General features: G+C 39.6%; 1 protein-coding gene across 1 annotated transcript in view; it reads left to right on the forward strand.

Annotated features, from left to right (window-relative positions):
* The window catches only part of LOC115085314 (desmoglein-1-gamma-like), a 136,860-nt gene extending 130,918 nt beyond the window's left edge, over window positions 1-5,942 (forward strand). The window contains exon 19 of the mRNA XM_029591173.1: window positions 1,729-5,942. Within this exon, the coding sequence (XP_029447033.1) occupies window positions 1,729-2,637 (909 nt within the window). The 3' untranslated portion in view covers window positions 2,638-5,942. The remainder of the gene's footprint in view (window positions 1-1,728) is intronic.
* Window positions 5,943-25,925: the final 19,983 nt, after the last annotated feature.

Here is a 25,925-nt window from a genome sequence, read left to right on the forward strand (position 1 = left end):
TTGAAATCTGTAAATATAAAAATAAAATAACCATCCATCCTGCATAAAGGAAGAATAATGAGAGATAACACCACCCAAAGGAAGAATGCAGGCAGGAGTGAAGCAAACATTGCAGTTGTGTAAACCAGCCTTGTTTATAAAAAACTGAATTTATATCCTCAATATAAATATGTACACTGGTCTAACACTAGTCCTAAAATTCAATAGCAGTTCTATATTGCATGTATTTGAGTCCTGCTTATTGGAAAAGACACGCCCCCAACTGAAATCAACAGGGATGGAAAATAAACTAGCAATGATTATATACACCAGCTGTAATAAATAAATCTTCTCAAAACATATATAGGCATAAAGATTTCCAGTGTAGGACAGTAATGTTGAAGTCTGATTCTTGGATGCCATAAACAAATCTGGTTTCCTGGATTTTCATGAAAATGCATGAGATATATTTACATATAGGGGTAGATTTTAATAAAGTACGCCCACGCGAACAAGAGTACACCGGATTTTAATAGATACGCATGTAGCCGCGAGTATCCTTTAAAATCCGGGGTCGGTGCACGCAAGGCTGTGCAAAATCGGCAGCCTGCGTGCACCGAGCCGCGCAGCCTACCACCCACCCCCCCAGCCCTAGCTAAACCCCCCCTACCTTTGTTTGAAGAGTTACGCGCGCTGGCTGCGCGATTCCCCAGCCCGGGAGCAGTTTCGGAGGCCTCGGCCACGCCCCTGAAATGCCCCCGGGCCAGCACCATGCCCATGGTCCCACCCCGGATGACGCGCCGCCGTGACACGCCCCCCGACATGCTCCCGACACGCCCCCCCAGGAAAGCCCCGGGACTTACGGGCCGAGCCTATGTTGAATAGGCTCGGTGGCATGCAGGGGGAACTTGGGGCAGGTTTTTGGGGGGGTACGCGCGTACCCCTTTGAAAATCTGCCCCATTTGATCCTAGATCTAGCCTGAATAACAGACCTGTTTGCCTCATTCAAGGACTGGAGTTTGCCGTAACTGATACAGGACTTTAACAATGACAGCAGAAGGCAAACTTCTGTAGTACTTGGTTGCCCTCCCCCGTTAACATGCTTTCTTTCACTTTCTCTTAACATGCCCATTTGATCTTGGGCATCCAATTGCCTTTGCTTCTCCCTCCCAGAATGCAGATGTTAGGAATGTCATAAGGGAGCACCAGGTTTCCTATACAGGGCACTTCTGGGAAGGGTTAGGCTAACATAGGAATACAGAAGAGAATAAATATCAATGGACCTTTTATGCTGGGGGCTGCCGTGAGAATCCTCAGGCCTTGGGGGTCCCATATTGGTTGCTTTGCTAGAAGGTAGTATAGTGACTGTACTCAGAACTTTCTGTTTGCATTGCCCTCTTCATTCATGCCAGGGCTCTTATTTGGGATTAGAAATGACTGCAGTCAGAAAGTCCACATCAGCCATTTGAAAACCTAGAAGGTAGCTGAGGCTTAATGCTGCAACTTGCACTTACGCTATACAAGAAAATGAAAAAATTGTCTCTGCTGCACAGGGAGCAGATCTGATATTTCCCTCAAGTTTCCTACTTTGGACATTCACTGCTGTATCTGAAGTATCCTAAGTATAGTAATTTTCCAGCAGCAACCCACAGATTTATTCTGTTTGTTCTCACTGAAGCATGCCATTGTATAGTACTTATTTGTTGCTTTTCCTACAATACAGTATATAAATTTGTTTTTCATGTGTAGAAGGCAGCCTCCTATGCTAATGAAGATGAAAGCCGACCCACAAATGACTGTCTGTTAATATATGATAATGAAGGAATTGGAAGTCCTGTTGGCTCCATTGGCTGCTGCAGCTTTATTGATGAGGACTTGGATGACAGCTACTTGGATGGACTGGGGCCGAAATTTAAGACCCTGGCCGAAATCTGCATTGGCAGAGAAATTGAAGGAGACCTGAATGAGAGAAGACCACCTGTGGTGCTTGACAATGTAGGAATAGATTCAAATTTTACAATATCCGAATCTGATGTGATTTTCCGCGAATCTGCACCTGTGCCTCCACCTATTGGTAGTTCAACTGTTGTTACGGAAAACACATATTCCTCTAGGCCTGGCCTACAACCTGCTATACCTATAGCGGATTCCTTAGTCCCTGGTAATGTTTTAGTAACTGAGACCTACACAACCTCTGGCCACAATATACAACCTACCTCACTACTGCTCGATCCTAGGCAACCTAATGTGGTGGTGACAGAAAGGGTGGTTCGTCCAGCTTCTGGTCTGGGTGCCATGTTGGACTTTCCTGACCTAACGGACAGCTCCAATGTAGTGGTGACCGAAAGGGTAATTGCACCCGGTGGGTCAAGGCTGCCTAACTCCTTCAGTATTCCTGATCTCAGGGATGCTCAGAATGTGGTGGTGACAGAGAGGGTGATACAGCCTGTTTCTACTCTGCAAGGCAATTTAAGCATCCCCTCTGAGCTGTCAAATGCACAAAATGTGATTGTGACTGAAAGAACGGTTTCTAGTTCTGGTGCTGCAGGCCAAATACTAAGCACCGACCCTCTCCTCAGCCAGCCCATTGGATCTGCTTCTCCTGGTAAATCCGTCAGTAGAGTAACAAAGTACAGCACAGTGCAATATTCTAAGTAATAAGATATTTCGTTCTCATTTCTACAGTGACTTTCATTTAAATTTGATTTACCTAGAAACCAAAAACCATCAAAGCGTAATAATTGTTTTATACACCACCCAAGCCCACTAATACTGCAGAAATTTTCATCCGAGAACTTTAGAGTTGTCCCACCAGAAAATAACTTTAAACAAAAACCTTTATTCAAAAGAAGCATCAGGTAGCCGTACTTTTCCTCCAATTAATGCCCACAGAAAGTATATGAATCATACTCCTTTGCACCATAGCCTAGTGGTTAGAGCAGCTGGCTGAAAACCAGGGAAGCCAGGGTCTGGCAAGTCACTTCACCCTCCCTTGCTTCAGGCACAAACATGGGGCCTGATTTTAAAAATAATTTACACTCTTAAAATTGGATTTTACACGTCTTTTGGTCTTTTGGAAATTACACGTCTTTTGGTCTTTTGGAAATTTCTACAATATATGCCGTTGAATTGTCCATAGGATTTACCTACATAAGTGCACTTTACGCACGTAAATGGCTTTTGAAAATTGCTATAAGAGTAGTTACATTTACACATGTAAATCTTTTTGAAAATTACCCCTTTAGATTGTGAGATATCTAGGGACAGGCAAATAACTATTGTACCTGAATGTAAGCCAGCTTGAGCTGCCAATGAAAATTTGTGAGCGAAATTAAAATGAATAATGCTGAACATGGCAAATGCAATAGCCTTTAATTAAATCCTAATCACTGAAGAAACAACCAGAATGATTGTTTTAATTTTAGTTCCGTTGTTTAAGGTGAAAGGACTCAAAGCTGAAAACATGACAAAGCACTTTAAAAGTATTACCTTGCTTAAAAAAAATATACAATTTTTATGTTCTCATTCTTGAGGGTAAGCATAAAACAGTTAAGGCTGTTGTCGGTTTTCTGACTGGTCTTGAAGGTCATTTTCAATTGTGTTTGTCTATTGTGGATTGGAACTTTAAGAACAATGAAACACATGCTTCAGGTTTTGGTCAAATGATTCTTTAATTCATAGCTAAATTGAATCTACAGATACCTGCAATATTAAGTAAATGCTTATATTTAAAGAATGGAAGCAGAACAAACATGTTAAAATGCAATATTACAGTCTAGTTACTTTTTAATGTTAGCTCTGTAAAATATGTAAAATAATAATTGTAGGCACAAAGTCAGACATAGTGTAAATATGACATAACTAGTTCTGTGGGGTTACTTTCTTATAGAATTACAATAATGTTGATTTCATGCAAACTAAAACTAGTAACAATGTGCCAAAGTGCTCTGTTGCAGCATTTGCAAGCTGGATATGTGGTTAGGTTGGCTTTATTGTAAATTGTTCGTCATGTTTTCACTGCACTAGAGCAGAGATCATCAGAAATTTGACTGGTACATTTCCTTTGCTACCTGCCACTGCACTGCGATGCTACAAGCATTGCTTATGGGGAAAGGGTCTGCTTAAGTGGTTAGGACTTGGCTCTAAGAGTCAGGAGATTCTATGGTGGAGTGCCAGCATCTTGCTATTTAACTTTTAGCAAACAATGCTAAAATGAGCTTATCATCGCTGGCAGGCTACTGCTTGCAAATCAAGTTAAGGTCTTGCTGGGATGCTGGGCACTCCAGAAATGCTTCCATTTAATTTATTTCTTACATACTGCCCCATCAGAATACAGTACCTACGCAAAGTGCTATACAATATTGTTTAAAAACTCCAGAAAATGTAAAACCTGTGTTACTGCGCATCATAAACTAGCATGCACTACATGCTTGTATTATTGTTTTTTTTCAATAAACAATTTCAACATTAAAAACTCCAGAAATGTCATTAGAAGACATTGTAGTAAAAAAAAAGAAAAAGATCAACTTATAGTACTGTATGCTGTTCAGTTGAAATACTGTAGCTCTCATGTGGATTGCTTTTGGCCACTCTTGCTTTATGCATAAATATCATATACTGTACAGCTTTTTGTGACTCTATCATGGCTGGCTTTCTCCTAAGGAAGCATTTCTGGTTTGGTTTTGTTTTGTTTTTTTGCATTGTTATGAATTTTCTATGAAGGTGTTTTTATATCAAAATTATTTTTTCACCAAATAATGTTGGCTACATTTTTTTTAAGCTCCAAAAGTGTCTCAGAATTTGCTCTGATTTTGGCCTCTTGAGAAATAAAACTATACTATGTGGTGTATAGTTATTTGCACTAACTTTACGGCCATATTTAAGGACTGGACAAAAATGCAGCAACACTTTAGACACATCATCTAATGTGTGCAGTTTGAGAAATCAGGGTGTGCACGTTTTTACAGTGCCGCCAATTTATATCCTGGGAAAATTTTCCTTTATTCCAAAACAGCACAAGCAGAGTTGCCATATTTTTAAGTCATTTTCAGATGTGCAGCCATTTTAAAGAGGACCTGTGCTAAACAGTGCAATAAGTAAGAGAGTGTTTCTCAATTTTGCAAGGACAATTCAATTGATATTTAAGTCCAGGGCAACCAAAGTTTTTTCTTATATTTTGCACTCTTTAAAAAGAAGGTACAGTTTGAGATCTCTTCAAGTATATCAGCACATTTTCTTCATAATTTTTACATAGGTTTGTACTTATGTAAAAAACATTAAACAAGTTTGTATAAAATCAAGCTAATACTGCTTCATTTTATTATTTTATATTGCAAATTTTTGTGTAACTATGCAATTTTTGTCCAGTCATTAAATTAGGCCTTTAGTCCTTGAAACATGTAAAAATAAAAAAAAGGAAACAGAAAAATAATTAAAGCTATTTGGAGTATCATTTTGTTTGCATTTTTTCAAGCTGCTTTTATGTAATAGTTTTAAAAACAGCAGTGTTCTAATGTTCTTGTTAAAATTTCCAAGAGACTGTCCACAGTGCATATATTTTGATTTGCTATTACTTTGTTTTTGTATGCATTCATTTTAATGCTTTTTGTTGTTGTATTTTTCAATCTGTGCTCTCAATGCATTTCTATCTAGCTATAATTTTTGTTGGATCACTTTTGACTAGTGCTGTAAAGATGATAGCTACAATGTGTCAGGATTTGCCAATACTACAAATTGCTAAGCAAAATATATTTTTAAATGGACTAAAACTATCTGATGTCAGCGTTATGCATGATCAGAGAGCAGTCTAACATTCATAGATTATGTTTTTATCCATAGGAAGTGCCAGTTTCAAAGTTGCCAATTGGGCTTTTAAATAGAAATTACTAACATGCAGAAAATATACAGAACTAAACAGTCTGAATAGCAATCAAGCTAAATACAGTTCACTAACAAAAAAAAAATGCTGCTATTGCCTATTGTTCGTTGTATGATGTGTCACATTGAAAGCAGCAAGTAAAAACCAAAAAAAGCGAGTCTTGACTGTAAACAAGTATCTGGTCTTATTTTACACAATATAAAGTTATTTTAAATATATATGCCATCCATGTATATACTTTCTTGTAAAAAGAAAAAAAAATAGAAAAAGTTAAATAGGCATAAGAAAAAGGTGGCTATATCTTAACTTGCACTCTCAAGAACCATAGTATATTTTTGATGTTAAAAAAGTAATTCAGGGATAGCCCTGTGTCTTAAGTCACCGTGGCAAAGAATCGAGTCTCTTCTATGATGGAGTCGGTAGGGGTCAGGTGCACTGTGAAGTCCACATGCATGATCTTACGTGAAGGTGGGAAGATTAATGCTGCTATTGTGTTGACCCTTACTGGGCAAAGGAAAAAGCACTCAGGGTAGATCAGAGAGGGTTTCCTTCCAACCTAGGGTTGCCAACTGGCTCCAGATTTTCAGGACAGGAAGATCCGGTCCTGGTTTTACTCCCCTGCATGCAGGTACTTCTAGTCTTGATTTTCTGAGGGAATTCAATAGGTACATCAGAATAAGTCCCAGCATGCAATGGGGTAAAACCAGGACCGGATCAACCTGTCCTGAAAATCCGGAGCTGGTTGGCAACCCTATTGCAATCTTGTAGGCCAACAAGTGTACATAAGTCTCCTATCATGTTGTTTGAGTTGGAAGGAGTTAATAAAGTGGAACATCTCCCCCCCCCCCCCACACACACACACACAAAAAAGTGATAGTTTATCTACCATATCATAGTGGTCATTGAAAATATTACAAATGTAATGCTAAATAAAAGTTCATAAAGATCAAAATGTGTTTACTTCTTTAATATGCATTAGTAAAGAAATGATATCATTCCAATAAAACAAAAATTAAATTGATCACAATTAGCTTTCCTTTCTGCCTCCTTGTTCTCTTCAGATAGGATATCTAAGCCTGTGGTACCCTCTTCACCTTCTCATGGTCAGGGCTTATCTCTTGCTTAAAGGGGAGATACGTACTGGAGCCAGACAAATCAGACTAACCTGATTTGTAATTTTGGGCACATTATACATTATGGCTATTCCGAAATCTACAAATCAGGCCACAGTGTGAATGAGGCTTTTGAAACTTATTTGGATAAGCAAACACACAGGATTGCCCATTCCTTTTTTAAATTCTGCCATAACAATGCTACCTGGATGGCAGTGCATCAAGCAGTGAAGTCATATATTTGTTGTGAATTTACAGTTCAGAGATGAGTATTGATTCTACTTCTTGTCACAGTTATTAAAAAATAAATAAATAAAATCAAGGTGTGAAAAATAATCAATACTAATTTTCTGCATCACAAGGCTGATACAAAGAAGGAAGCAAGGAAAAAAATAAGAAGCATACTCTTGCAGCTGATACTAAAAATAAATAGCAATAGACCACACACATTCCAGACTTTTCTGGTACCATGCCTTTAAATAGTCTTGGCACCCAATTTGTGCATGCAACATGGCTGCTTACTTGTTTAAGTTTCAAATCATCTCATGCTGGCCAGTGCATTTCCAGAGCATAAGATTCCAATATGTAATTGATATGAAGCTATGAGAAAAATGTAAACCGGGCCTTCAATGAATTGAAAAGGAAAATACAATTTAAATATGTACAGCAAATAATGTCAAATTATTTTACTTTACAATAATTTTGGTGGAAAAATGTATCCAGTAGTAGGAGTTCATGACCAGTATGTTTTTAGTTGAGACTGTAGAAAAACAGACTATCTTGATATTGATAAACTTGCATTCCACAACTTCCTTAATTTCACAAGAAATTGTCAATTCACAAATTTTATGTTGGAAAGACTTTGCTCAACTGTTTGTTTTTTTACATATCTGTTTGGCTCTATTTTTGTACTTAAACCAAAAATAAAGTAATATTAGAGCACCTATGTTTGCTAAGGACCTCTAATTTCATTTCCCCTACAAAGACTTGATTAAAACTGGTTTCAATTTTGGGAGTGGGGTAGTTTCTGAATAATTTCATTCACTTAGCATTGCTGCCATTTTTAATATGTAGCAAGAAAAGAGAAAATCCTAATTGTGCATCTGTTGTTTTCTGAACTTAACTAGGTTTTATTTGCTGGGTAGAAAGCCTTTGAAAGTTCTATATATCTTAAGTTCCCAACGAATGTCGGTCTAGAAAAACTTTAAATAAACAAACAAATAAATAAATAGATAGATAAATAAATAGATAATTATATATATCTAATCCTGCCGTTACAGCTTTAAATACATTGAGGTACAGTTATTCTGATTGTTATTGATTGGCTATTATGTGTTAACATGAGGGATGGGGGAAAGCCGACAGTCGCTCAGAAGCGCATGGTTTGGAATGATGTATCTTTGAAGGAAACTAACAAAACAGGGAAGTTAGAGCATGATAATAGAGAACATGCAATAAATGCTAAAATAGCCCAGGTGCCTATAAATAAAGAACAGACAGAGCAGAAAGATTCCAAATTATCCCTGTCAACTAATAAGCAGGTTGTTAATATAAACAAAATACATACTTTGAAATGCTTATATACAAATGCTCAAAGTCTAAAAAATAAGACGGGAGAGTTAGAATGCATAGTATTGAATGAAGAGATAGTTATAATTGGCATCTCAGAGACCTGGTGAAAGGAGGATAACCAATGTATGATACCAGGGTACAAATTATATCACATTGATAGGATGGATCAAATTGGTGGAGGGGTGGAACTATATGTTAAAGAGGGCATACAGTCAATCAGGATAAAAGTTCTCCAAGAAACAAAATGCACTGTATAATCTTTATGGAAAGAAATTTCATGTGAGAAGGGTAATAGAACAACAGTGGAGGATGGTATATTACTGTCCACCCGGCCAGAATGAAGAGATGATGAAATGCTAACAGAAATTAGGGAAGCTAGCAAAAATAGAAAAACAGTAATAATGGGTGATTTCAATTACCCCAGTACTGACTGGGTAAATAAATGTCACATCAGGACATGCTGCTAAGCAGGTAAAGTTTCAAGAAGAAATAAATGACTGCTTCATGGAGCAGCTGGTACAAGAACCGACAAGGAGGGGATCTATTTCAGACCTAATCCTTAGTGGAACATATGATTTGATGAAAGAGATAATGGTGTTAAGGTCATTTGGCAATAGTGATCATAACATAATCAAATTTTACTTGATAACTGGAGGTAGGATATTAATGGAAATCTACTGTGACAGCAATTAACTTTCAAAGGGGAGACTATGATAAAATGAGAACAGAAAACAGCATAAGCATTGGCAAGTTAAAGGCAAGGCAGTGACAAAGAAGGCAAAGACAGAATTTGAAACAAACTTGCTATGGAGGCAAAAACTTATAATAAAAACTTTTACATGTATATTCAAAGCAAAATGCCTGTGAGAGAGTCAGTTGGACCATTAGGTGATCGAAGGGTAAAAGAGATGCTAAGGGAGGGCAAAGCCATAGTGGAGAGATTAAATGAATTCTTTGCTTTGGTTTTTACTGTGGAAGATGTAAAGCAGATACCCATGCCAGAAGTGATATTTAAAGGTGATGATTCAGAAGAACTGAAACATATCTCAGTGAACCTGGAAGGGCTACTAAACAAACTGATTAACTGAAGAGCAGCAAATCACCTGGACTAGATGGTATACGTCCCAGAGTGCTGAAAGAACTGAAAAATGAAACTGCAGACCCAATGCTAGTAATCTGTAAATTATCATTAAAATAAACTACGGCACCTGAAAATTGGAGGGTGGCCAATATAACACCAGGGGTTTTTTTTTTTTTTAAAAAAAGGATTCCAGCAAGCCTGGATTTCCCAATAGGAACACTAGGCCTGTGCCTAGGGTGGCAAAAAATCTGGAGAGGCAGCGCACTGGGCTGAATATTTACTGCCTTCCAACTGTGCTGGATCTCACTTAGTAGAGAACAGCCTTCTGCTTCCTGCTGCAGCCCCCCCAGAGAACTGGTGGGGAGGGGTGAGACTGGAAGAGACAGAGCAAAGACAAACTGTCGATTCCCTGTTCCATCCCATCCCCTCCTGGTCTCTACAGGGAAAAGGGTGAGGCCAGAGCAGACAGCAGGGAGGAAAGAAAAGCGATTCTGCTCCCTAGTCTTGCCCCCCCCCCCCCCCCACCACCACCACCTCTCCTCTTGTTATTTAGGGACATGAGGGGAGGAGGTAAGCCTGAGGCAGATAAAGCAGAACAAACAAACTGTGCCTTATACCTTCTGCTCTATTGTCCCTTGTTGGGGGGGGGGGGGCGGGGGAAGGGCAAAGGGCTTCAGCACCAACAGTGCCTAGGAGCGTCAAAATGCTAAATCCATCGGTGGGTCCCAGGGGTGATCCAGGAAACTACAGAGCAGTGAGCCTGACATCAGTGCCGGGAAAAATTGTTGAAACTATTGTAAAGAACAAAATTACTGAACACATGTAGACATAGTTTAATGGGATAAAGTCAACATGGATTTAGCCAAGGGAAGTCGTGCCTCACCAATTTGCTACATGTTTTGGAGATGTGGCTAAACATGTGGATAAAGGAGAGCCAGCTCATATAAATATCTGGATTTTCAGAACGCGTTTGATCAAAGTATCTCATGAGAGACTGTTGAGGAAATTTAAAAAAAGCCATGGGGTAGGAGGTAATGTTCTCAATCCACAATAGAACATGTTAAAAAATAGAAAAGAGAGAGTAGGGCTAAATGGTCAATTTTCTCAGTGGAGCAAAGTGAATAGTGGAATGCTCCAGGGATCAGTACTAGGACCGCTGTTTTTTTAACATATTCATAAAAAACATAGAAATGGGAACAACGAGTGAAATGATCAAATTTGCTGATGATACAAAAGTATTCAAAGTTGATAATCACAAGAGGATTGTGAGAAATTGAAAGAGGGCCTTGCAAGACTTGGTGCCTGGGCATCCAAATGGTAGTTGACATTTAATGTGGATAAGTACAAATTGATGCATGTAGGGAAGAGCAACTCAAATTACAGCTACACAATGCAAGGTTCCATGTTGGGAGTTATCACACAGGAAAAGGATCTAGGCATCATCATGGACAATATGTGGAAATCCTCTGATCAGAGGGTGGCAGCAGCCAAGAAAGCAATAGAATGCTAGGAATTATTAGGACAGGAATGGAGAATAAAACAGAGAATATCATAATCCCTCTGTATCACCCTATATAGCAGAGTTAGAAAAGGAACAGAGAAGGGCAACCAAAGTATAAAGGGGATGAGGAAAGGCTAAAGAAGTTCGGGTTCTTCAGTTTGGAGAAGAGACAGCTGAGCAGAGATATGATAGAAGTCTATAAAATTATGAGTAGAAAAGAACGGGTTAACGCAAATTGGTTGTTTATTCTTCCAAAAAGTACAAAGACTAGGGAACACTAAATTAAGTTACTAGGTGATACATTTATGACAAATAGGAGAAAATATATTTTTATTCAACGTATAATTACACACTGGAATTCATTGCTGGAGGATGTGTGAAAGCGGTTAGTGTAGTTGGGTTTAAAAAAGGTCTGGACATGTTCTTATGGTATATTTCACAAGTATAAACCTGTTTTTAAAAATCCTAAGAGGGAGAAAATGAAAATATGTAATAACAGAAAAGAAAGGCAAACCAGAGATAAAACCAAAAGGGAGAGGAATAAAGAACTTGACCACACGTGTACTTAGTAGCAGTTTGTACAACTTCCTTCATACTGCAAACCAATTCCAAGCAAGGTGTTGGAAAATCAGGAGTTCTGGAAGACAAAAAAAAAGTTCCCAGCAGTTAAATTAGGAAATATTTAAAATTAAGACCACGCCCCTTTTTAAAATAAAAATAATCATTTCTGAAAAATGGTTACTTATACTCCTGGTTTTGAAGCTATAGCAAAGTAAAAAAAAAAAACAAAAAAAACAACGCAGCAAACAGAGGTTACCTATGATAACAAAAAAAAAAAAGGAATTTAAATGATATATCGATTCAAGGTTACCACACAGGCATCTTTTCTGTCTTTTGCAGAAGAAACCAAGTTAGAATAATTATGAAGGTGGCTGGTTTTGGCAAGTATAAGTGAAAGAACCCAAATACTAAGCTTAATAGAATTAATTACATTTATATTTCTTACCCTTACATTGCAAGCCTGAGGTTGGTTACCCAATCAATAACACATGCATAATACATCAAAATCTATATACATTCATAATAAAATAACAACCAAATAGCAATAGCAAATTAACATGTAGGAACAAAATATGTTTTTATGTTACCTGCCCCAAACTTTGGAGGGTGAGGGATACAAGTGATTTTAAATAAATAAATAAGTAAGCAAATAAATAAATATTAAAGCGGGAAGGAAAAATGGACAGGTTAAACTTGCCACCATTTTTTATGTCTAGCTGCGGGACAATTCAAAATGATCCATTTCACAGATTCAGGCCCTTTTCCACAGTTTCGAAATACAAATACAGTACAACAGTTTGTTTCTTCTCTGTTACTGGCTCTATGAAAATGTATCCTTGTTATGGGTGGTGGGGGATATTCTTTAAACATACTCTCTTCTGAGTGAGCCATCTGTAGTCTGATAAACAGGTTAAAATGATGGCCACTGATATTTTTCTGGAGCGTCCACAAAGAGTTTTTCTGTATGTACAAAATGGAAGGTATTTTCAACTGCAGAATATCTGTGCATGTGATTCTACTTGCTCAGCAGGAATGTCAAAACCTATTGTGTGTAATGTTGAGCACACTTTTCTGTTTTAATAAGATGGATTACTCTGTCATTCTACAGATTTTTAAAAATAAGGACAAATATATGAACTTAGTTGATCTCATTTTATCTTTGTTTAAATGTTCATTAAAATTAGATTAAAAGTATTCCTATTAATTGATCTCATTGTATGATTTATTTTTATTCAATAATAAACCTTTTTGCTTTTTATTAAAAGCATTTGAATAGAAATAATGAGGTTTTACAAAAATGTCAGTAAAAGTTCCATAAACTGCCAGGTACTTGTGACTTGGTTGACCACTATTGGACACAGGATACTGGGCTTAATGGATCCTTAGTCTGACCCAGTATGGTATATTTTATGTTCTTATGTTTTATCCATAAAAATTCATGATAAAATAAATAGCGCAGAGCCCATTCAATCTCCAGCTTTATCTCCACATCCTTGCATCTAAGCATCCTCTGTGGTTATGCCATGCAATCTGAATTCTGATGCCTTATTTTTTATGACACCACCACCTTGCCAGAGAGGCTACTCAATGTACTTAAATATATTTCTTCTGTGATGAAATTATTTTAAAAATGGCATCTTCTTGATTGGGAAAATGAACCCTGGTCTCCTACATACAAGCATCAGTACTTTCATAATAGCTCAACTAGCACTAGCACGGACTTTTAGGTCTTAGTTGCTTAACTTACTACCCTTTTAAGCCTTCTTTCCAGCTGTTTAAGCTTCCAAGTTTTGCAGTCCTTGTTAAATGTAACTTTGTTTCTCCTGATTATAATAAGTTGTTTGTTTACTGTTTATGTCCCTGTTCGATGTAAACCGACCTGATAAGGTATTTAACTTTGAAGGTCGGTATAGAAAAATGCTAAATAAATTAAATAAATAAATACTGGGGCAGATTTTCAAGGGCTATGCACGTAACATACATGCGTAACCTGAGAAAATCTGCCCTTGCACGTGCCGAGCCTATTTTGCATAGGCTCGGCGGCGCGCACAAGCCCCGGGACACGCATATGTCCCGGGGCTTTGAAAAAGGGGCAGGAAGGGGGCGGATCCGGGGGCGTGGCGGTGTTTCGGGGGCGGTCCAGGGTCAGGGCTGAATCCTCTGGCACAATGGTTTAGTGATTTAGTTATGGCTGGGGGGTGGGTTTAGATAGGTGAAGGGCGGGGAAGGTGGGGGGTGGCCGAAAAAAAGTTCCCTCCGAGGCCACTCTGATTTCAGAGCGGCCTCGGTGGGAACGGGGAAAGCCATCGGGGCTCCCCTCGGGCTCAGCGCGCGCAAGGTGCACGTGTGCACCCCCTTGCGCATGCCGAGCCCAGATTTTATAACATGCGCGGCAGCACGCATGTTATAAAATCGGGCGTAGATTTGTTCGCGACGGGTTGCGTGAACAAATCTACACAAGTGCGTAGATTTTAAGATCTGGCCAGATAGGAACTAAAATGTTTCATTTCTTACTGATGTTTCAAGTTTTGTCTCATATAAGCCTTCTCAGGATTCAAACCAGCAACCTCTGGGTTTTAAAGAAGTAAACTATGCCACTGAGCTAGGAGGTCTCCAGCAAAATGCTTCAAATTTGCACCTTAGTGAAAATCTGTAAATGGACTGCTCGAATCCAAACTACAACATATATGAAGCCAACAGAAAATTCCAATCAAAGAGAGGTAAGAGTTATTTTTTTGTTAGAAACTATTGCAAATAGATTACTACAATCAGTCAATAATTACTGCATTTCTGTGAGCTCTACTTAAGTCACAGTGCTAGAGGGCATTTTTCATGTCCTGTATTGAAGGTAAGGATATCTAATGACAAGGCAAGAGCAACCATCTGAAAATGCAGATTGCCAAAGGCACATTAATATTACAAATCAATAGGTTGGGGAGGGAGTAATATTTTAACTATGCAGAAGGGATAGGGAGGGGATTGTTTTATTATGAGTTATCAATGATAATATTTATAGGAATGATAATGTGTTGATGTATTTATAAGAAGATAATTCTAATGATTGTATGGTGTTGATATTGTTTTGTATAAGTACTTTTTATTGTAATATGCTCTGAGATGTTCTAACTGTATTAGGAAATCAAATTTAAATAATAAATAAATTGTATGTTTTAAATCATTAGATTTGTAAAAAGCTTTCTAAACCATCACATCATTGGTGAGACTGATTTGACTTTTACTATTTATTTATTTATCAGCTAGCACCCACTGAATCTGGCCACCAACAGACTAGAAAAATGTCCCATTTCTAAATCACACTGCAGGTTCAGTCTTGAATGTTTAATGATTATAATTATTACCCTATTATTCATGATGTCTTAAACTTCTAACAGTAATTCATGTTTGAGATTAAATAACATGGGCAAATGGATACAATCTCTGGATAATTCACTGAAAGATTCTTATTTTGATAAGCATGGTCTTACTAGCAGCCATTAGACAAATAGACCTTAAAGTGAATGGTGCAGGAATTGCTGTTTTATATTTTTAACTGCAATACCTGAAAACCAAGTACACTATTGAGAGGCACCATGACTTCCGATGTTGAGATTCTGTCATTGAAAGACACAACTTGAATTCCATGTTGCACTATAGAATACGCTAAAAGCAGGATAGTTCATGCCTAACTAAAATGTCGCCAATAATTTGACCATATCAGTTATCTTACAAAGGTAGAACAATTTGTAATGAAAAGACAAAAAAACTAAAAGTCATGTAGCTCTATAGCTCTTATTGACATAAAAAAGGAAAACACAGCCCTTGGTGACAAAGTCTATGGGACACATCCACACTAATTCTAAAATGTTTTCCCAATAGCTACTTTACTCATAAACATGAAAAATCAATCACATCTTAGGCACAAAAAGAATCCTTTGACATCATCAGGTAATCACTGCTAATGTATGTTCCAATTAAACTATGCTCTTCAACAAGATCTATTGTTGACCTTTGGGGAAATCTGGATTTGTCTGTACCACAGTGAAAGAAAGAGGACCGTGCACCTTTGCAAAACAAAATCAAACTGTTGTAAAAAGCTTCTTCCAGAACCTTTAACACATTATAGCATTTTGATAAATGGGATCCTATATATGAGGCATGAAGAACAGTGGGGGGGGGAGGGAGAAGGAGACATAAGATAGTAGGGAATGATTCATTAAAAGGTTGCTGCTGTCCCAGGCCTAAATTTCATGAATCAGTTTGTAACCTAAGCAAAAATGAAAATGATGTTCCTACTATCAATACATCTTTTTCAGGTCTCACTGACACAAAGGTTCAACATCTCCTGTGATGAGACAAAAGATGTTAGGGGAATGAATCTAGATGTTCACTCCTGTGCAACTTCAGAATCCAATCCAGATGCCAAGTCTGATGTATTTCCTCAGCTGTAAGTTCTTTGATGTGTTAAACCTACTGCATGCTGCTGAAGCTCTCAAATGTTATGTAACTGTGCTTTTTTTTTTTTTTTTTTTTTTTTAAGAAATAAATACTGCACAAACTCCTAATTAATAGATCTCTGTGCCCCTAACTTAGGTATTTTGTGAACCTCAGAAATAACATACCAAATTGCTGGGAAGATAACAGACCCCAATCTGAATATCTGCATACGAATAATCTTCTTTTTCGCATATGCTAGTAAAAAAAAAAATTAATAAATACTATAATGCGCAAAAGTATGAACACCTTGGAACATTCCAAAATTCAAAAAGTTCTTAACATAAAAATAACATTTGGTTGATGATATAATTACATGGATCTGTAAAGATTTATGACTATTTGAATGAGAACTGGCAGTAGACCAATGTGATATAAGATTAATTTAAATATGCCTTCATTGAACAGCTGCAATCTTTCTTGGTACTTGACAGAAATAATTCAGGACCATGGCTTTTCTTATTAAGGGTTTGTAACACAGGTACAGAAGAAGAGGTGTTTGAAGAATCTGTGCTTAAAGTAGCAGGACATTACCATGGTGCAGAAATTAACTAGAAACATCTGAATTACATCTAAATTACATTTGAACCAGAGAGTTTGAATAATCAGAATTAAATAAATCAACTCAGATCAATCTAAGCTAGTCACAAGACAAGCTGAATTGCCATAATACACCCATTTTAGGACTGTCTCATTCGGACTGCACTAACTAAACCAAAGGGGCAGATTTTCAAAGGGGTACGCGCGTAAGATATGTTGAATAGACTCGGCGGCACGCACAAGCCCCGGGACACGCGTAAGTCCTGGGGCTTTCCTGGGGGCGTGTCATCCGGGGCAGGGCCACAGGCATGGTTCCGGCCCGGGGACGTTTCGGGGGCATGGTCGAGGCTTCCGAAACAGCTCCCAGGCCGGGGAATCGCACAGCCAGCGCGCGCGAGCTATGCCTGCCTCGGGCTGGTCTAACTCTTCAAACAAAGGTAGGGGAGGTTAGATAGGGCTGGGGGGGTGGGTTAGGTAGGGGAAGGGAGGGGAAGGTGCGGGGGGGTGGAAGGAACGGAGGCAGGCTACGTGGCTCGGCGCACGCAGGCTGCCGATTTTGCACAGCCTTGCGCGCGCCGACCCCGGATTTTAAAGGATACATGCGGCTACATGCGTATCTATTAAAATCCGGCATACTCTTGTTCGCGCCTGGTGGGCGAACAAAAGTATGCGCGGGTGTACTTTATTAAAATCTACCCCAAAGTATTCAGAAGTGTGGACTACCTTTGAAAGTTCTTAATAATTCAAATCTTGCATTACATCTGAACTAATCCAAAGAAGCCCTGATTTAAAAAAATAGATTTGAAATGAGTCAGAACCAGTTGGTTAGCTTTATACATTCAAATCTAAACTTGAACTGGAAGTGATTAAACAGAGGTTCACCAAGCCCATGGTCCCTTTTTTCCCAGGTATTCCTTCATCTGCTTCTTGATATCCATGATCTCAAATTGCTCATACATGCACTTGTTATTTCAAGGCTTGACTACTGCAATTCTCTTCTCCTGAGTCTGCCACAGTATCAACTAAAACATTTACAAGTCCTCCAAAACACAGCAGCAAAAATCATCTACAGCTTCAAAAGGTCAGATCGTGTCACTCCACTCCTACAGTCCCTTCACTGGCTATCTATACCCTGTTAAATCAAATTTAAAAATTATTTGCTGTTCTTTGCTCTTCATTCCGGTTTTCCTCTGTCTCTCTAAACATTTGGTCCCTTATTCCCCTTCTGTACCTTGTGTTCCTTTCAAAAGTGTCTCCTTCGCCTCTCGCCCTCTCTGCTATTAGAATGGAAACTACAAGGGATTGTTCTTTTTCATATCAAGCACTGAAATGCTTTATCTATGGAAATATACGGGTGGAAGTTAATTATCTGAAATTTTGAAAAGCAGTAAAAATCCTGGCTATTCACATAGAGGTAGATATTAAAAACATACGCGTGCGCGAACAAAAGTACACCGGATTTTATAAGATACGCGCAGCTACGCGCGTATCTTATACAATCCGGGGTCGGCGCGCGCAAGGCTGCACAAAATCAGCAGCCTGCTCGCGCCGAGCTGCGCAGCCTGCTTCCGTTCCCTCCGCGTCCCCCCACCTTCCCCTCCCTTCCCCTATCTACCCCACCCCTGGCCCTACCTAAATCCCCCCCCCCTTACCTTTGTTGGGCAAGTTACGCCTGCTTGAAGCTTTGCGCGCGCCGGCACACGAGTGCCCTGCGCGCGTAAATCCGGCAGGATTTACGCACGCAGGGCTTTTAAAATCTAGCCCATAGGCCTTTGACGGCTAAAGTCTTGTAGATGGACTCTCTTTGGTACCGAGGCCTAAATTCATCAAATCACGATGTGTTCTCGCAGGAGGGATCCCAATACTGCAGGGAGGTGTCACTGTGATAGAGGGGCCAACCCCCCCCAAAACTCATTATGGCTCCATGGCGCATTCTTTTGTGTCGTGGCTAAACACCAGGACACAAACGTCTGCAGCAAGCGGCCCTTTAACGTGATGACAGCCCCAACCTCACAGGACCGCCATCACCTTAAAAGCCTGCTAGCCGCCAAAAACAAATATGCGGCCATATGGGGAGGTTGAGCTGGGGTCATTGTTGCCCCCCATTTCAACCTGGGGCTGCCGGTTGAGGGTACCCTGACTCCCCAAAAAGAAAAATAAAGTTGACAGTAAGTATGTGGTGGCAGCACTCTCCCCCAGCTCCCCCCGACTGCCACAGCCCCACTTCCCCCGACAGTCTCAGCCCCCCTGGAAAATGCCACTGACTGAGATGGGTGCACCCGTCCCCGCCGAGGGATCGAGGATAATGTATGTGGATCCCTGGAGGCAGCTGGGGGAGGGGGGCTGAGGCTATCAGTTGGGCCGGGGGAAGGTTGGATGCTGCCGCCGTGGGCTGCCAACTTTATTTTTTGTTTTGGGGAGTCTGGGCCACCTTGACCAGCGGTCAAAAGGGGTATCAGCAGTGACCCCCGCTCAACCTCCCCGTTTGGCCACATGTTTTTCTTTTGTTTCCCTGCTATGTTAAATGTGCGGCAGGAACCTCGGGACCTGCGTTAGGGTCCTGGGCCTCCCGCCGCACATCTAATGCATGCCAGGGAGGCATTGTTATTTTATCTCGGCTGACCACCTTCTCGATTGGCCGCGATAAACTATTTGCATAGAATTGCCTAGTTATGACCCTCTTTGCATGCATTTGCATTATTCATGCATGCAAATTGCAAGCAAAGAAGGTCATTGTAATAGGGGAGTGTATCTGGGTGGGGACTTCTGAAGCAGTTTGCTGAATGACCCTGTGAGTTAGCTATCATACCATTGCTAACTAGCCTACTGTGTTTATGCTTTTCCTGTATGCAGATTAACAAGTTCTAGGAATTTTGATTATTATACATGTTTTAATTTGTAAACCGCCTGGGTAACGTGTTTTACAGGTGGCATATAAAATCTAATAAATAAAAATAAGTCTTAAAATGGACAGATTCAAACCTTTAAGCCAAGGATACAATATCCCCAGCCCCCACCACCACCACACGGGATGGCTTGTGAAACAAAAAATGCCAAATTAGTCAATGTAATTCTTCCCTTTATATCTCTTCTACATTGCATGGAATGATATACCAGGGCAGAAGGTTTGAACTGGATGAATGAAGTTACAAAGAAAATACATTATAAGTCATGTAAAAATTAAACAAAAAAAAACCAAAATCTTTGCTACCTCACCTTTGATAAATGGTGTCTTAAAACATGGCAAGTTTTTTAGGAGTTTGTATATCATCAGTTTGATAGGGTCTTCCTCTGATTTCTATTATCAACCTCTACTGGCCTCTCTCAAGCATTCTTCTCCTCCTCTACCCTAAAAAAAGAAATGCAGTTTTGCATCCCCAGAGATGATGGTGTGATTTCAGGCAGGGGAAGAAAGTGGGAGATCAAAGCATGTCAGAGCAGGGAAGGGACAGAACGTATGCAGGCTTTTCTTGGCCACTGATAGATTTATAAATATTATTTTACTCTAAATTCTGTAGATGAGCAACAGGATTGTGACTTCCTATTAAAAAAAAAAAAATACCAGCACAGCAACATTTGTCTAGAAATATTCACAGTATTCAGTTTGCTTCAAAACCATTTAGAATAAACTTGTTTTCACTTGTCTTCTCCTCAGACTAGTGTGTGTCATAAGGGAGAGGCACTCCCTAAACATGACAGTGAGATCCAAAAACAGTCTCAGTGGAGATTGCATGCAGTGCAAGATTAACCTCACAAACAGAACATCAGTGATTGCTACTTTTTCTTTTTTTACAAGAAAATGCAGTTATCCTCTCCTTTACACCTTCCTTTTTCTCTTCTTTCTTTACTAAAATATGCTTTTTTTTCATCTCAGTCTTTTGCTGCACACTGGGTGTGGCACTGTATGCACTACAAAAACTAAGTCTTGTCACAGATGCTTTTTTACTGCTTTAGAGAGTTATCAGAACCTTAACCCTTTCCTGAACTGGAGTGAAACAGAAGACATAAGAAATGATCAGTTAAAAAAAAAATAAGAAAATAAGATGTGCTATGCTGGGTCATGCCAAGGATCCATTAAGCCTCTTACAGTTGCAAAACCATGCCACCAGGAAGTACTCAGCAGATCTAGTTCTTGTCATCTATTCACAGATAGATAGCAGCGGCTTTCCCCAAGTTTACCTGGCTAATAATTAATTATGAGCTTTTCTTCCACAAACTTGTCCAAGCCTCTTTTAAACCCCGATATGCTAGAAGCTTCGACCACATCCTCTAGCAACAAATTCCACAGCTTATTTATTTATATGAAAAAATTTGTATCCTGCCCTATCTAAAATTTTAGGCGAGGAACATAGAAATGTTAATATTCTAAAGGGCAGACATTAAACAAAATCAACAAACAACTGCATTGCCAAAAATGTTAACAATAAAAACAAGAAACACATAAAACACATCTGCAGGATCTTTTTATACAAATAATATCAGCTGAGAAGGCTAACCTAAGGCTTAGCCCAACAACCTATTACTTATAATTTGAAGACCTGAAGGCTTGCAAAGAAAAAAAAAAAAGTAGGCTTTTCAGCTGTTTCAGAAAAGTACATAGGCCCTTATAGTGTCTAGAAGGGCATTCCAAACTGAGGATCCAGCTACCTTGAGAGTCCTGGCTCCAGCCTCTGAAAGACAAGCCCATCATATTGAGGAAATATCCAATAAATTAAGACTAGCAGACCTCAAAGCACAAAGAGATCTGGAAATCTTTAGGGCTGTGTTAATGTAAATAGATAGTTATGTGACTACACCAACACTCATCCGTATGTGATGAATTTAGACACTTACTCTACAATGCTAATGCATTTATCGCAACATGACCATCATACTAGGCATCATCGTATTAGCTTGCGCTTTTGAGACTCAGCCTTATTCTTAATCATAGGCCATTTAAATGGAAAGTCCCACAAAAGTCCTTTTTTTTTTGAAAAAAAATGTTTATGCTATTAAAACTCTGAGTGATGAAATACTTAGCTTAGTTATATTAGTCTTTCAATGAATTCATGACGGTCCATCATCTCCCGACAAAAACCGGTAACCCGACACGGAGCCGTGTTTCGGACTGCTGGTACTTTTTTCTAGTCCTTTTTCAAAGGTAGATAGGGGTGAAGGAAGTTCCCTCCCAGTCTGCTCCTTAATTGGTGAGTCCTGACCCGCCCACACAGATTTTAAAATCTGACGCGCATGTTCGGGTAGGAACCGTATTTTATAATATGCGCACACCAACGCACGCATGTTATAAAACTGGCACATGGACGTGCGCCCCTATCTACCCTTCCTCCCTTTTCCCCTCTCCTTCCTGACCCCAAAACTAATCCTAACTAGTGTTTTTTTTAACTTACCTGCTCCTTTGGAGCAGAAGTAAGTTATGCACGCTGGCCTGCTGCCGGCTCACGCTTCTCCAGGACAGGTCCTAATGGCCGCTGTACTGCCTGGCTCCTGCCCCGCCTCTCCCTGCCCAGACCACGCCCCATCCCCCAACCCTTTTAGCTGGCCTGGCACCTCTGCACGTATCGGGGGTTATGCACACGGCCAGGCCCTTATGAAAATGTGCGCGGTGCGTGCAGGGCCCGGCCGTGTGCACAACCCCCTAATTATGCGTGTGGGCCTTTTAAAATCCTTTTAAAATCAACTCCATGGTCTCTAACTGGAGTGCCGGTTAAAATGCGAGCTGCAGTGTCTTGTACAGCTTGGGGTTGTTTTTTTTATTTTATTTTTATCATTTCAAACATTACAGCAAGATAATTCTTACTTACAGAAAATAGGAATACAATAACTCCAATACATATAAATGCAAGATCTCAAACTTTTAATCACAGCTTGGGTTTTTAAGATGGTCATAGGAAGCCCTATGTAGAATCAGTTAAAATAATTAAGACCAGACATGACAAAGCTTTGTAGAACTGTATGAAAATCATCATCAAGCAAGCAAAGCTTTAGCTTGCACAGCATGTGCAATTTTAGGAAAGGGGCTCTTTTACAATGGCTTCTAGCTGTGGTTGCATAAACAAAGGCGAGTCTAAAACATGAGAGGGATAGGAATGGATCAATCTTTAGACTGAGAGGAGGATGGAATGTCTGAGGAAATGAACCACCCAAAAACAAATAACTCTATTTTCCCAGTGTTTAAGGCCAGTCTATTAGATATCATCCAGCTTCAGATCGCTAAAAGACAGTTTGACCTGACTGTTAGAGTGTCTGCCAACGTGAAGTACACTGGGATAAAAAAACTGGATATCATCTGCATGTAGGCAAAATCCATCTCCTAGGTTGGAAGGCAACTTGCAAATTGAGCAGATAAAGATATTAAATAACATAGCGGATAGGGTAGAAACCTGATGGACCCCACTATTAGGAAACTAAGAAGAAGTAGTACAGTAGAACCTATTTTTATCTGTTGAGAATGATCAGTTAAATAAGAAGCAAGCCAAGTCAGTACAGTAGAAGCGAGTACAGAACAGTCAAGCAAAAATCACTCAAATAAAAAAAACATCATGGTGTGATCTAGAATGGCAAGTGTTGCTGAAATTTCAAGAAGCACAGAATAAACTCATTAACCATATAAAATCCATGTTGATAGATATCAAAGCTGGACAACCTTAAAATCTCAGTATGGTGGGCAGGGCAGAAGACAAACCAATTGAGATCAAGTAAATTATGATCGTCAAAATAATCTTGCAATGGTTTTAGAACAATTTCTTTGATAAGCTTGGCTAAAATTGGGAAGGAGGAGACTGGACAATAATTAACAAGGTTTGATGAGTCTAAACTGGGTTTCTTCAAAGTGGGATGAACCTAAGCCTGCTTAGTGACATAGGCAAAATATATTTGGAGATGGAGGCATTGACCAAATATGGTGACATATCCAGCAAGATTATCACTGTGTGACGGGGCTTTGCCAGTCATTAGAAATGATTTGACTTATATTTTGCTTTTAAGGCATTTTAAAGTGGATTACATGCAGGTACTGTAGGTATTTCCCTGTCCCCAGAGGGCTCACAATCTAATTTTTTTGTACCTAAGGCAATGGAGGGCGAAGTGACTTGAACAAGGTCACATGGAAATGCTCTCATGTATATTTTTCCATCATGAGGTAGTAGGAGTGGATTTTGCATTTTGAATTCTTCCTTTGCCAAAACCCCAGCTTTGGGGGGGGGAGGGGTATCCCACCACTTAAAGCATACTCAGTGCTTTAGAAGGTCAGGAGAGCAGCTAGAGATCATCCCTGGAGCCAGAGGAAGAGTGAGGAGCTTGAAACCTTCCTTGGGTTTCAATAGTGGATTGGAGAGCTGGAGATTCCCAAGGATCTCACAGAAGGCAATTCAAGCATTTGGTGAAGAGGTTTTGAGGAAGAGACTTGTGAGAGAAGGCTTTTTGGATTTTGACTGACCAGGGCCTGAGGGAACGGTATATCCCTAGTATCCCAAAGGGCTGGGCTCAGAGATCTTTTTGCCCATTTGACCAGTTAACAGATGGGGTAGAGAGAAGGAAGTTGTCTTTTGAGCCAATAACTCAGGAGACTTGTACATTTTGAAAACTTTACACTTTACATGTTTGACCTTTTGGAGCCCAGTTAGTATTTTTTCTTGGGGATATTTTTCTTCTGCCCGGTTTATGCCAGAACTGGAACTACACTCTGGTTATCCCACGTTCACTGTTGAGGTTATCTTTTCTCAGGATAAGGTGCAAGAGCAAGGAGGGAAGTGACAGATAAACCATCTGCTTTTTAGTAATCATTGGATGTATGTTGATTCTTATTTTTGTAATTTAGGCTTGGATTCTTTTCCTTAAGTTACAGTAAAGATTATATTTTCTTTGAAAATGAACGGATTCCAGAGTTTTCTTTGAGTGAATCCCAGAGTGGACTTATTAGGGGGATGGATAGACCCTTTTGTGATTCCTGGATCTTCCCTGTTGTAATTTTGGCTTCCCTGCTCTTATTTCTCACTATCTGGCACCTTGAGCTATTTGAACTGGAGTGTGAAGTGGTCACGGAGATTGTGATCAATGGCGCCAGGGGCCCTGAAAGAGAAATCTTCCTCCCCGCCTGGACCTTTACTGGGACCAGAGGATAAAGCACCATAAAGGGGGACCTGCTACACCACCTTCAAGAAAGTGACAGGGTAATATATTGTTAAGGGAGGAAATAATCCAAGTCAACTCCTTGGCCAAGTCCAAAGAGAAATTGTCCATTTGTCAGGTGCCTCAATGGGTAAGAATGTGGGAAGGGTACTAAGAAAACATGCTGCAATATCAGAGATTGTATCATGAAAACAAATGGGCAAATCACTCACAGCTGACTGAAGGAAAACCTGATTGTGATTGAAATATTTGACAATACAATCTGAAAAGGTCATGAGAATGATTCGCTGCAGCACGAATCTTCATCAAGAGGTACACTTGCTTGGACTTAGCCACCAAAGATGTACGTATATGATTCAAGAGAAGTAGTGTAAGTCAGTCTCATCAGAGTGGCGATTCCACCAATGATGCTCCACTCGGCAGTAAAGGCTCTTGGCTGTTTACAATTCAGTGGTGAACCACTGAACACCAATTTCCTGGAAGAGATTTGTTTCATAGGAACTAACTCATCCAAACATTGCTATAAGGAACAGCAGATTCACTGCCAACAAAGGGTGCAAAATCTAGCTTCCGTATCCATTTTAGGCATACTGGTAGCTGCTCAGTGTCAACATGACCATGCTTAGAACAAGCAGTATTGTGCACATCATAAACAGCCTTATTATGAAGTGACTGAAACTACATACTTTACTCAAGGTGTGGTCATATCATAAATGTATACAGCGGAATTATGATATTCTCTGTTTTGTTCACCATTCCAGTTGTAGAACTGAAGGCACAAACAAAGAGAAAGGCTACCAACATGATAAAAGGGATGGAATGGCTCCCTTATGAGGAAAGGCTAAAGAGGTTAGTGCTGTTCAGCTGGAGAACAGACAGCTGATAGAAGTCTATAAAATCATGAGAGGACCAGAATGGGTAAATGTGAATCGGTTATTTACTCTTTCAGATAATAGAAGAACTAGGGGGCACTCCATGAAGTTAGCAAGTAGCACATTTAAAACAAAGCAGAGAAAAATATTTTTTCACTTAACGCACAATTAAGTTCTGGAATTCATTGCCAGAGGATGTGGTTAGGGAAGT

This window comes from Rhinatrema bivittatum, chromosome 2 (genome assembly GCF_901001135.1).
Source record: "Rhinatrema bivittatum chromosome 2, aRhiBiv1.1, whole genome shotgun sequence".
NCBI classification, from domain to species: Eukaryota; Metazoa; Chordata; class Amphibia; order Gymnophiona; family Rhinatrematidae; genus Rhinatrema; species Rhinatrema bivittatum.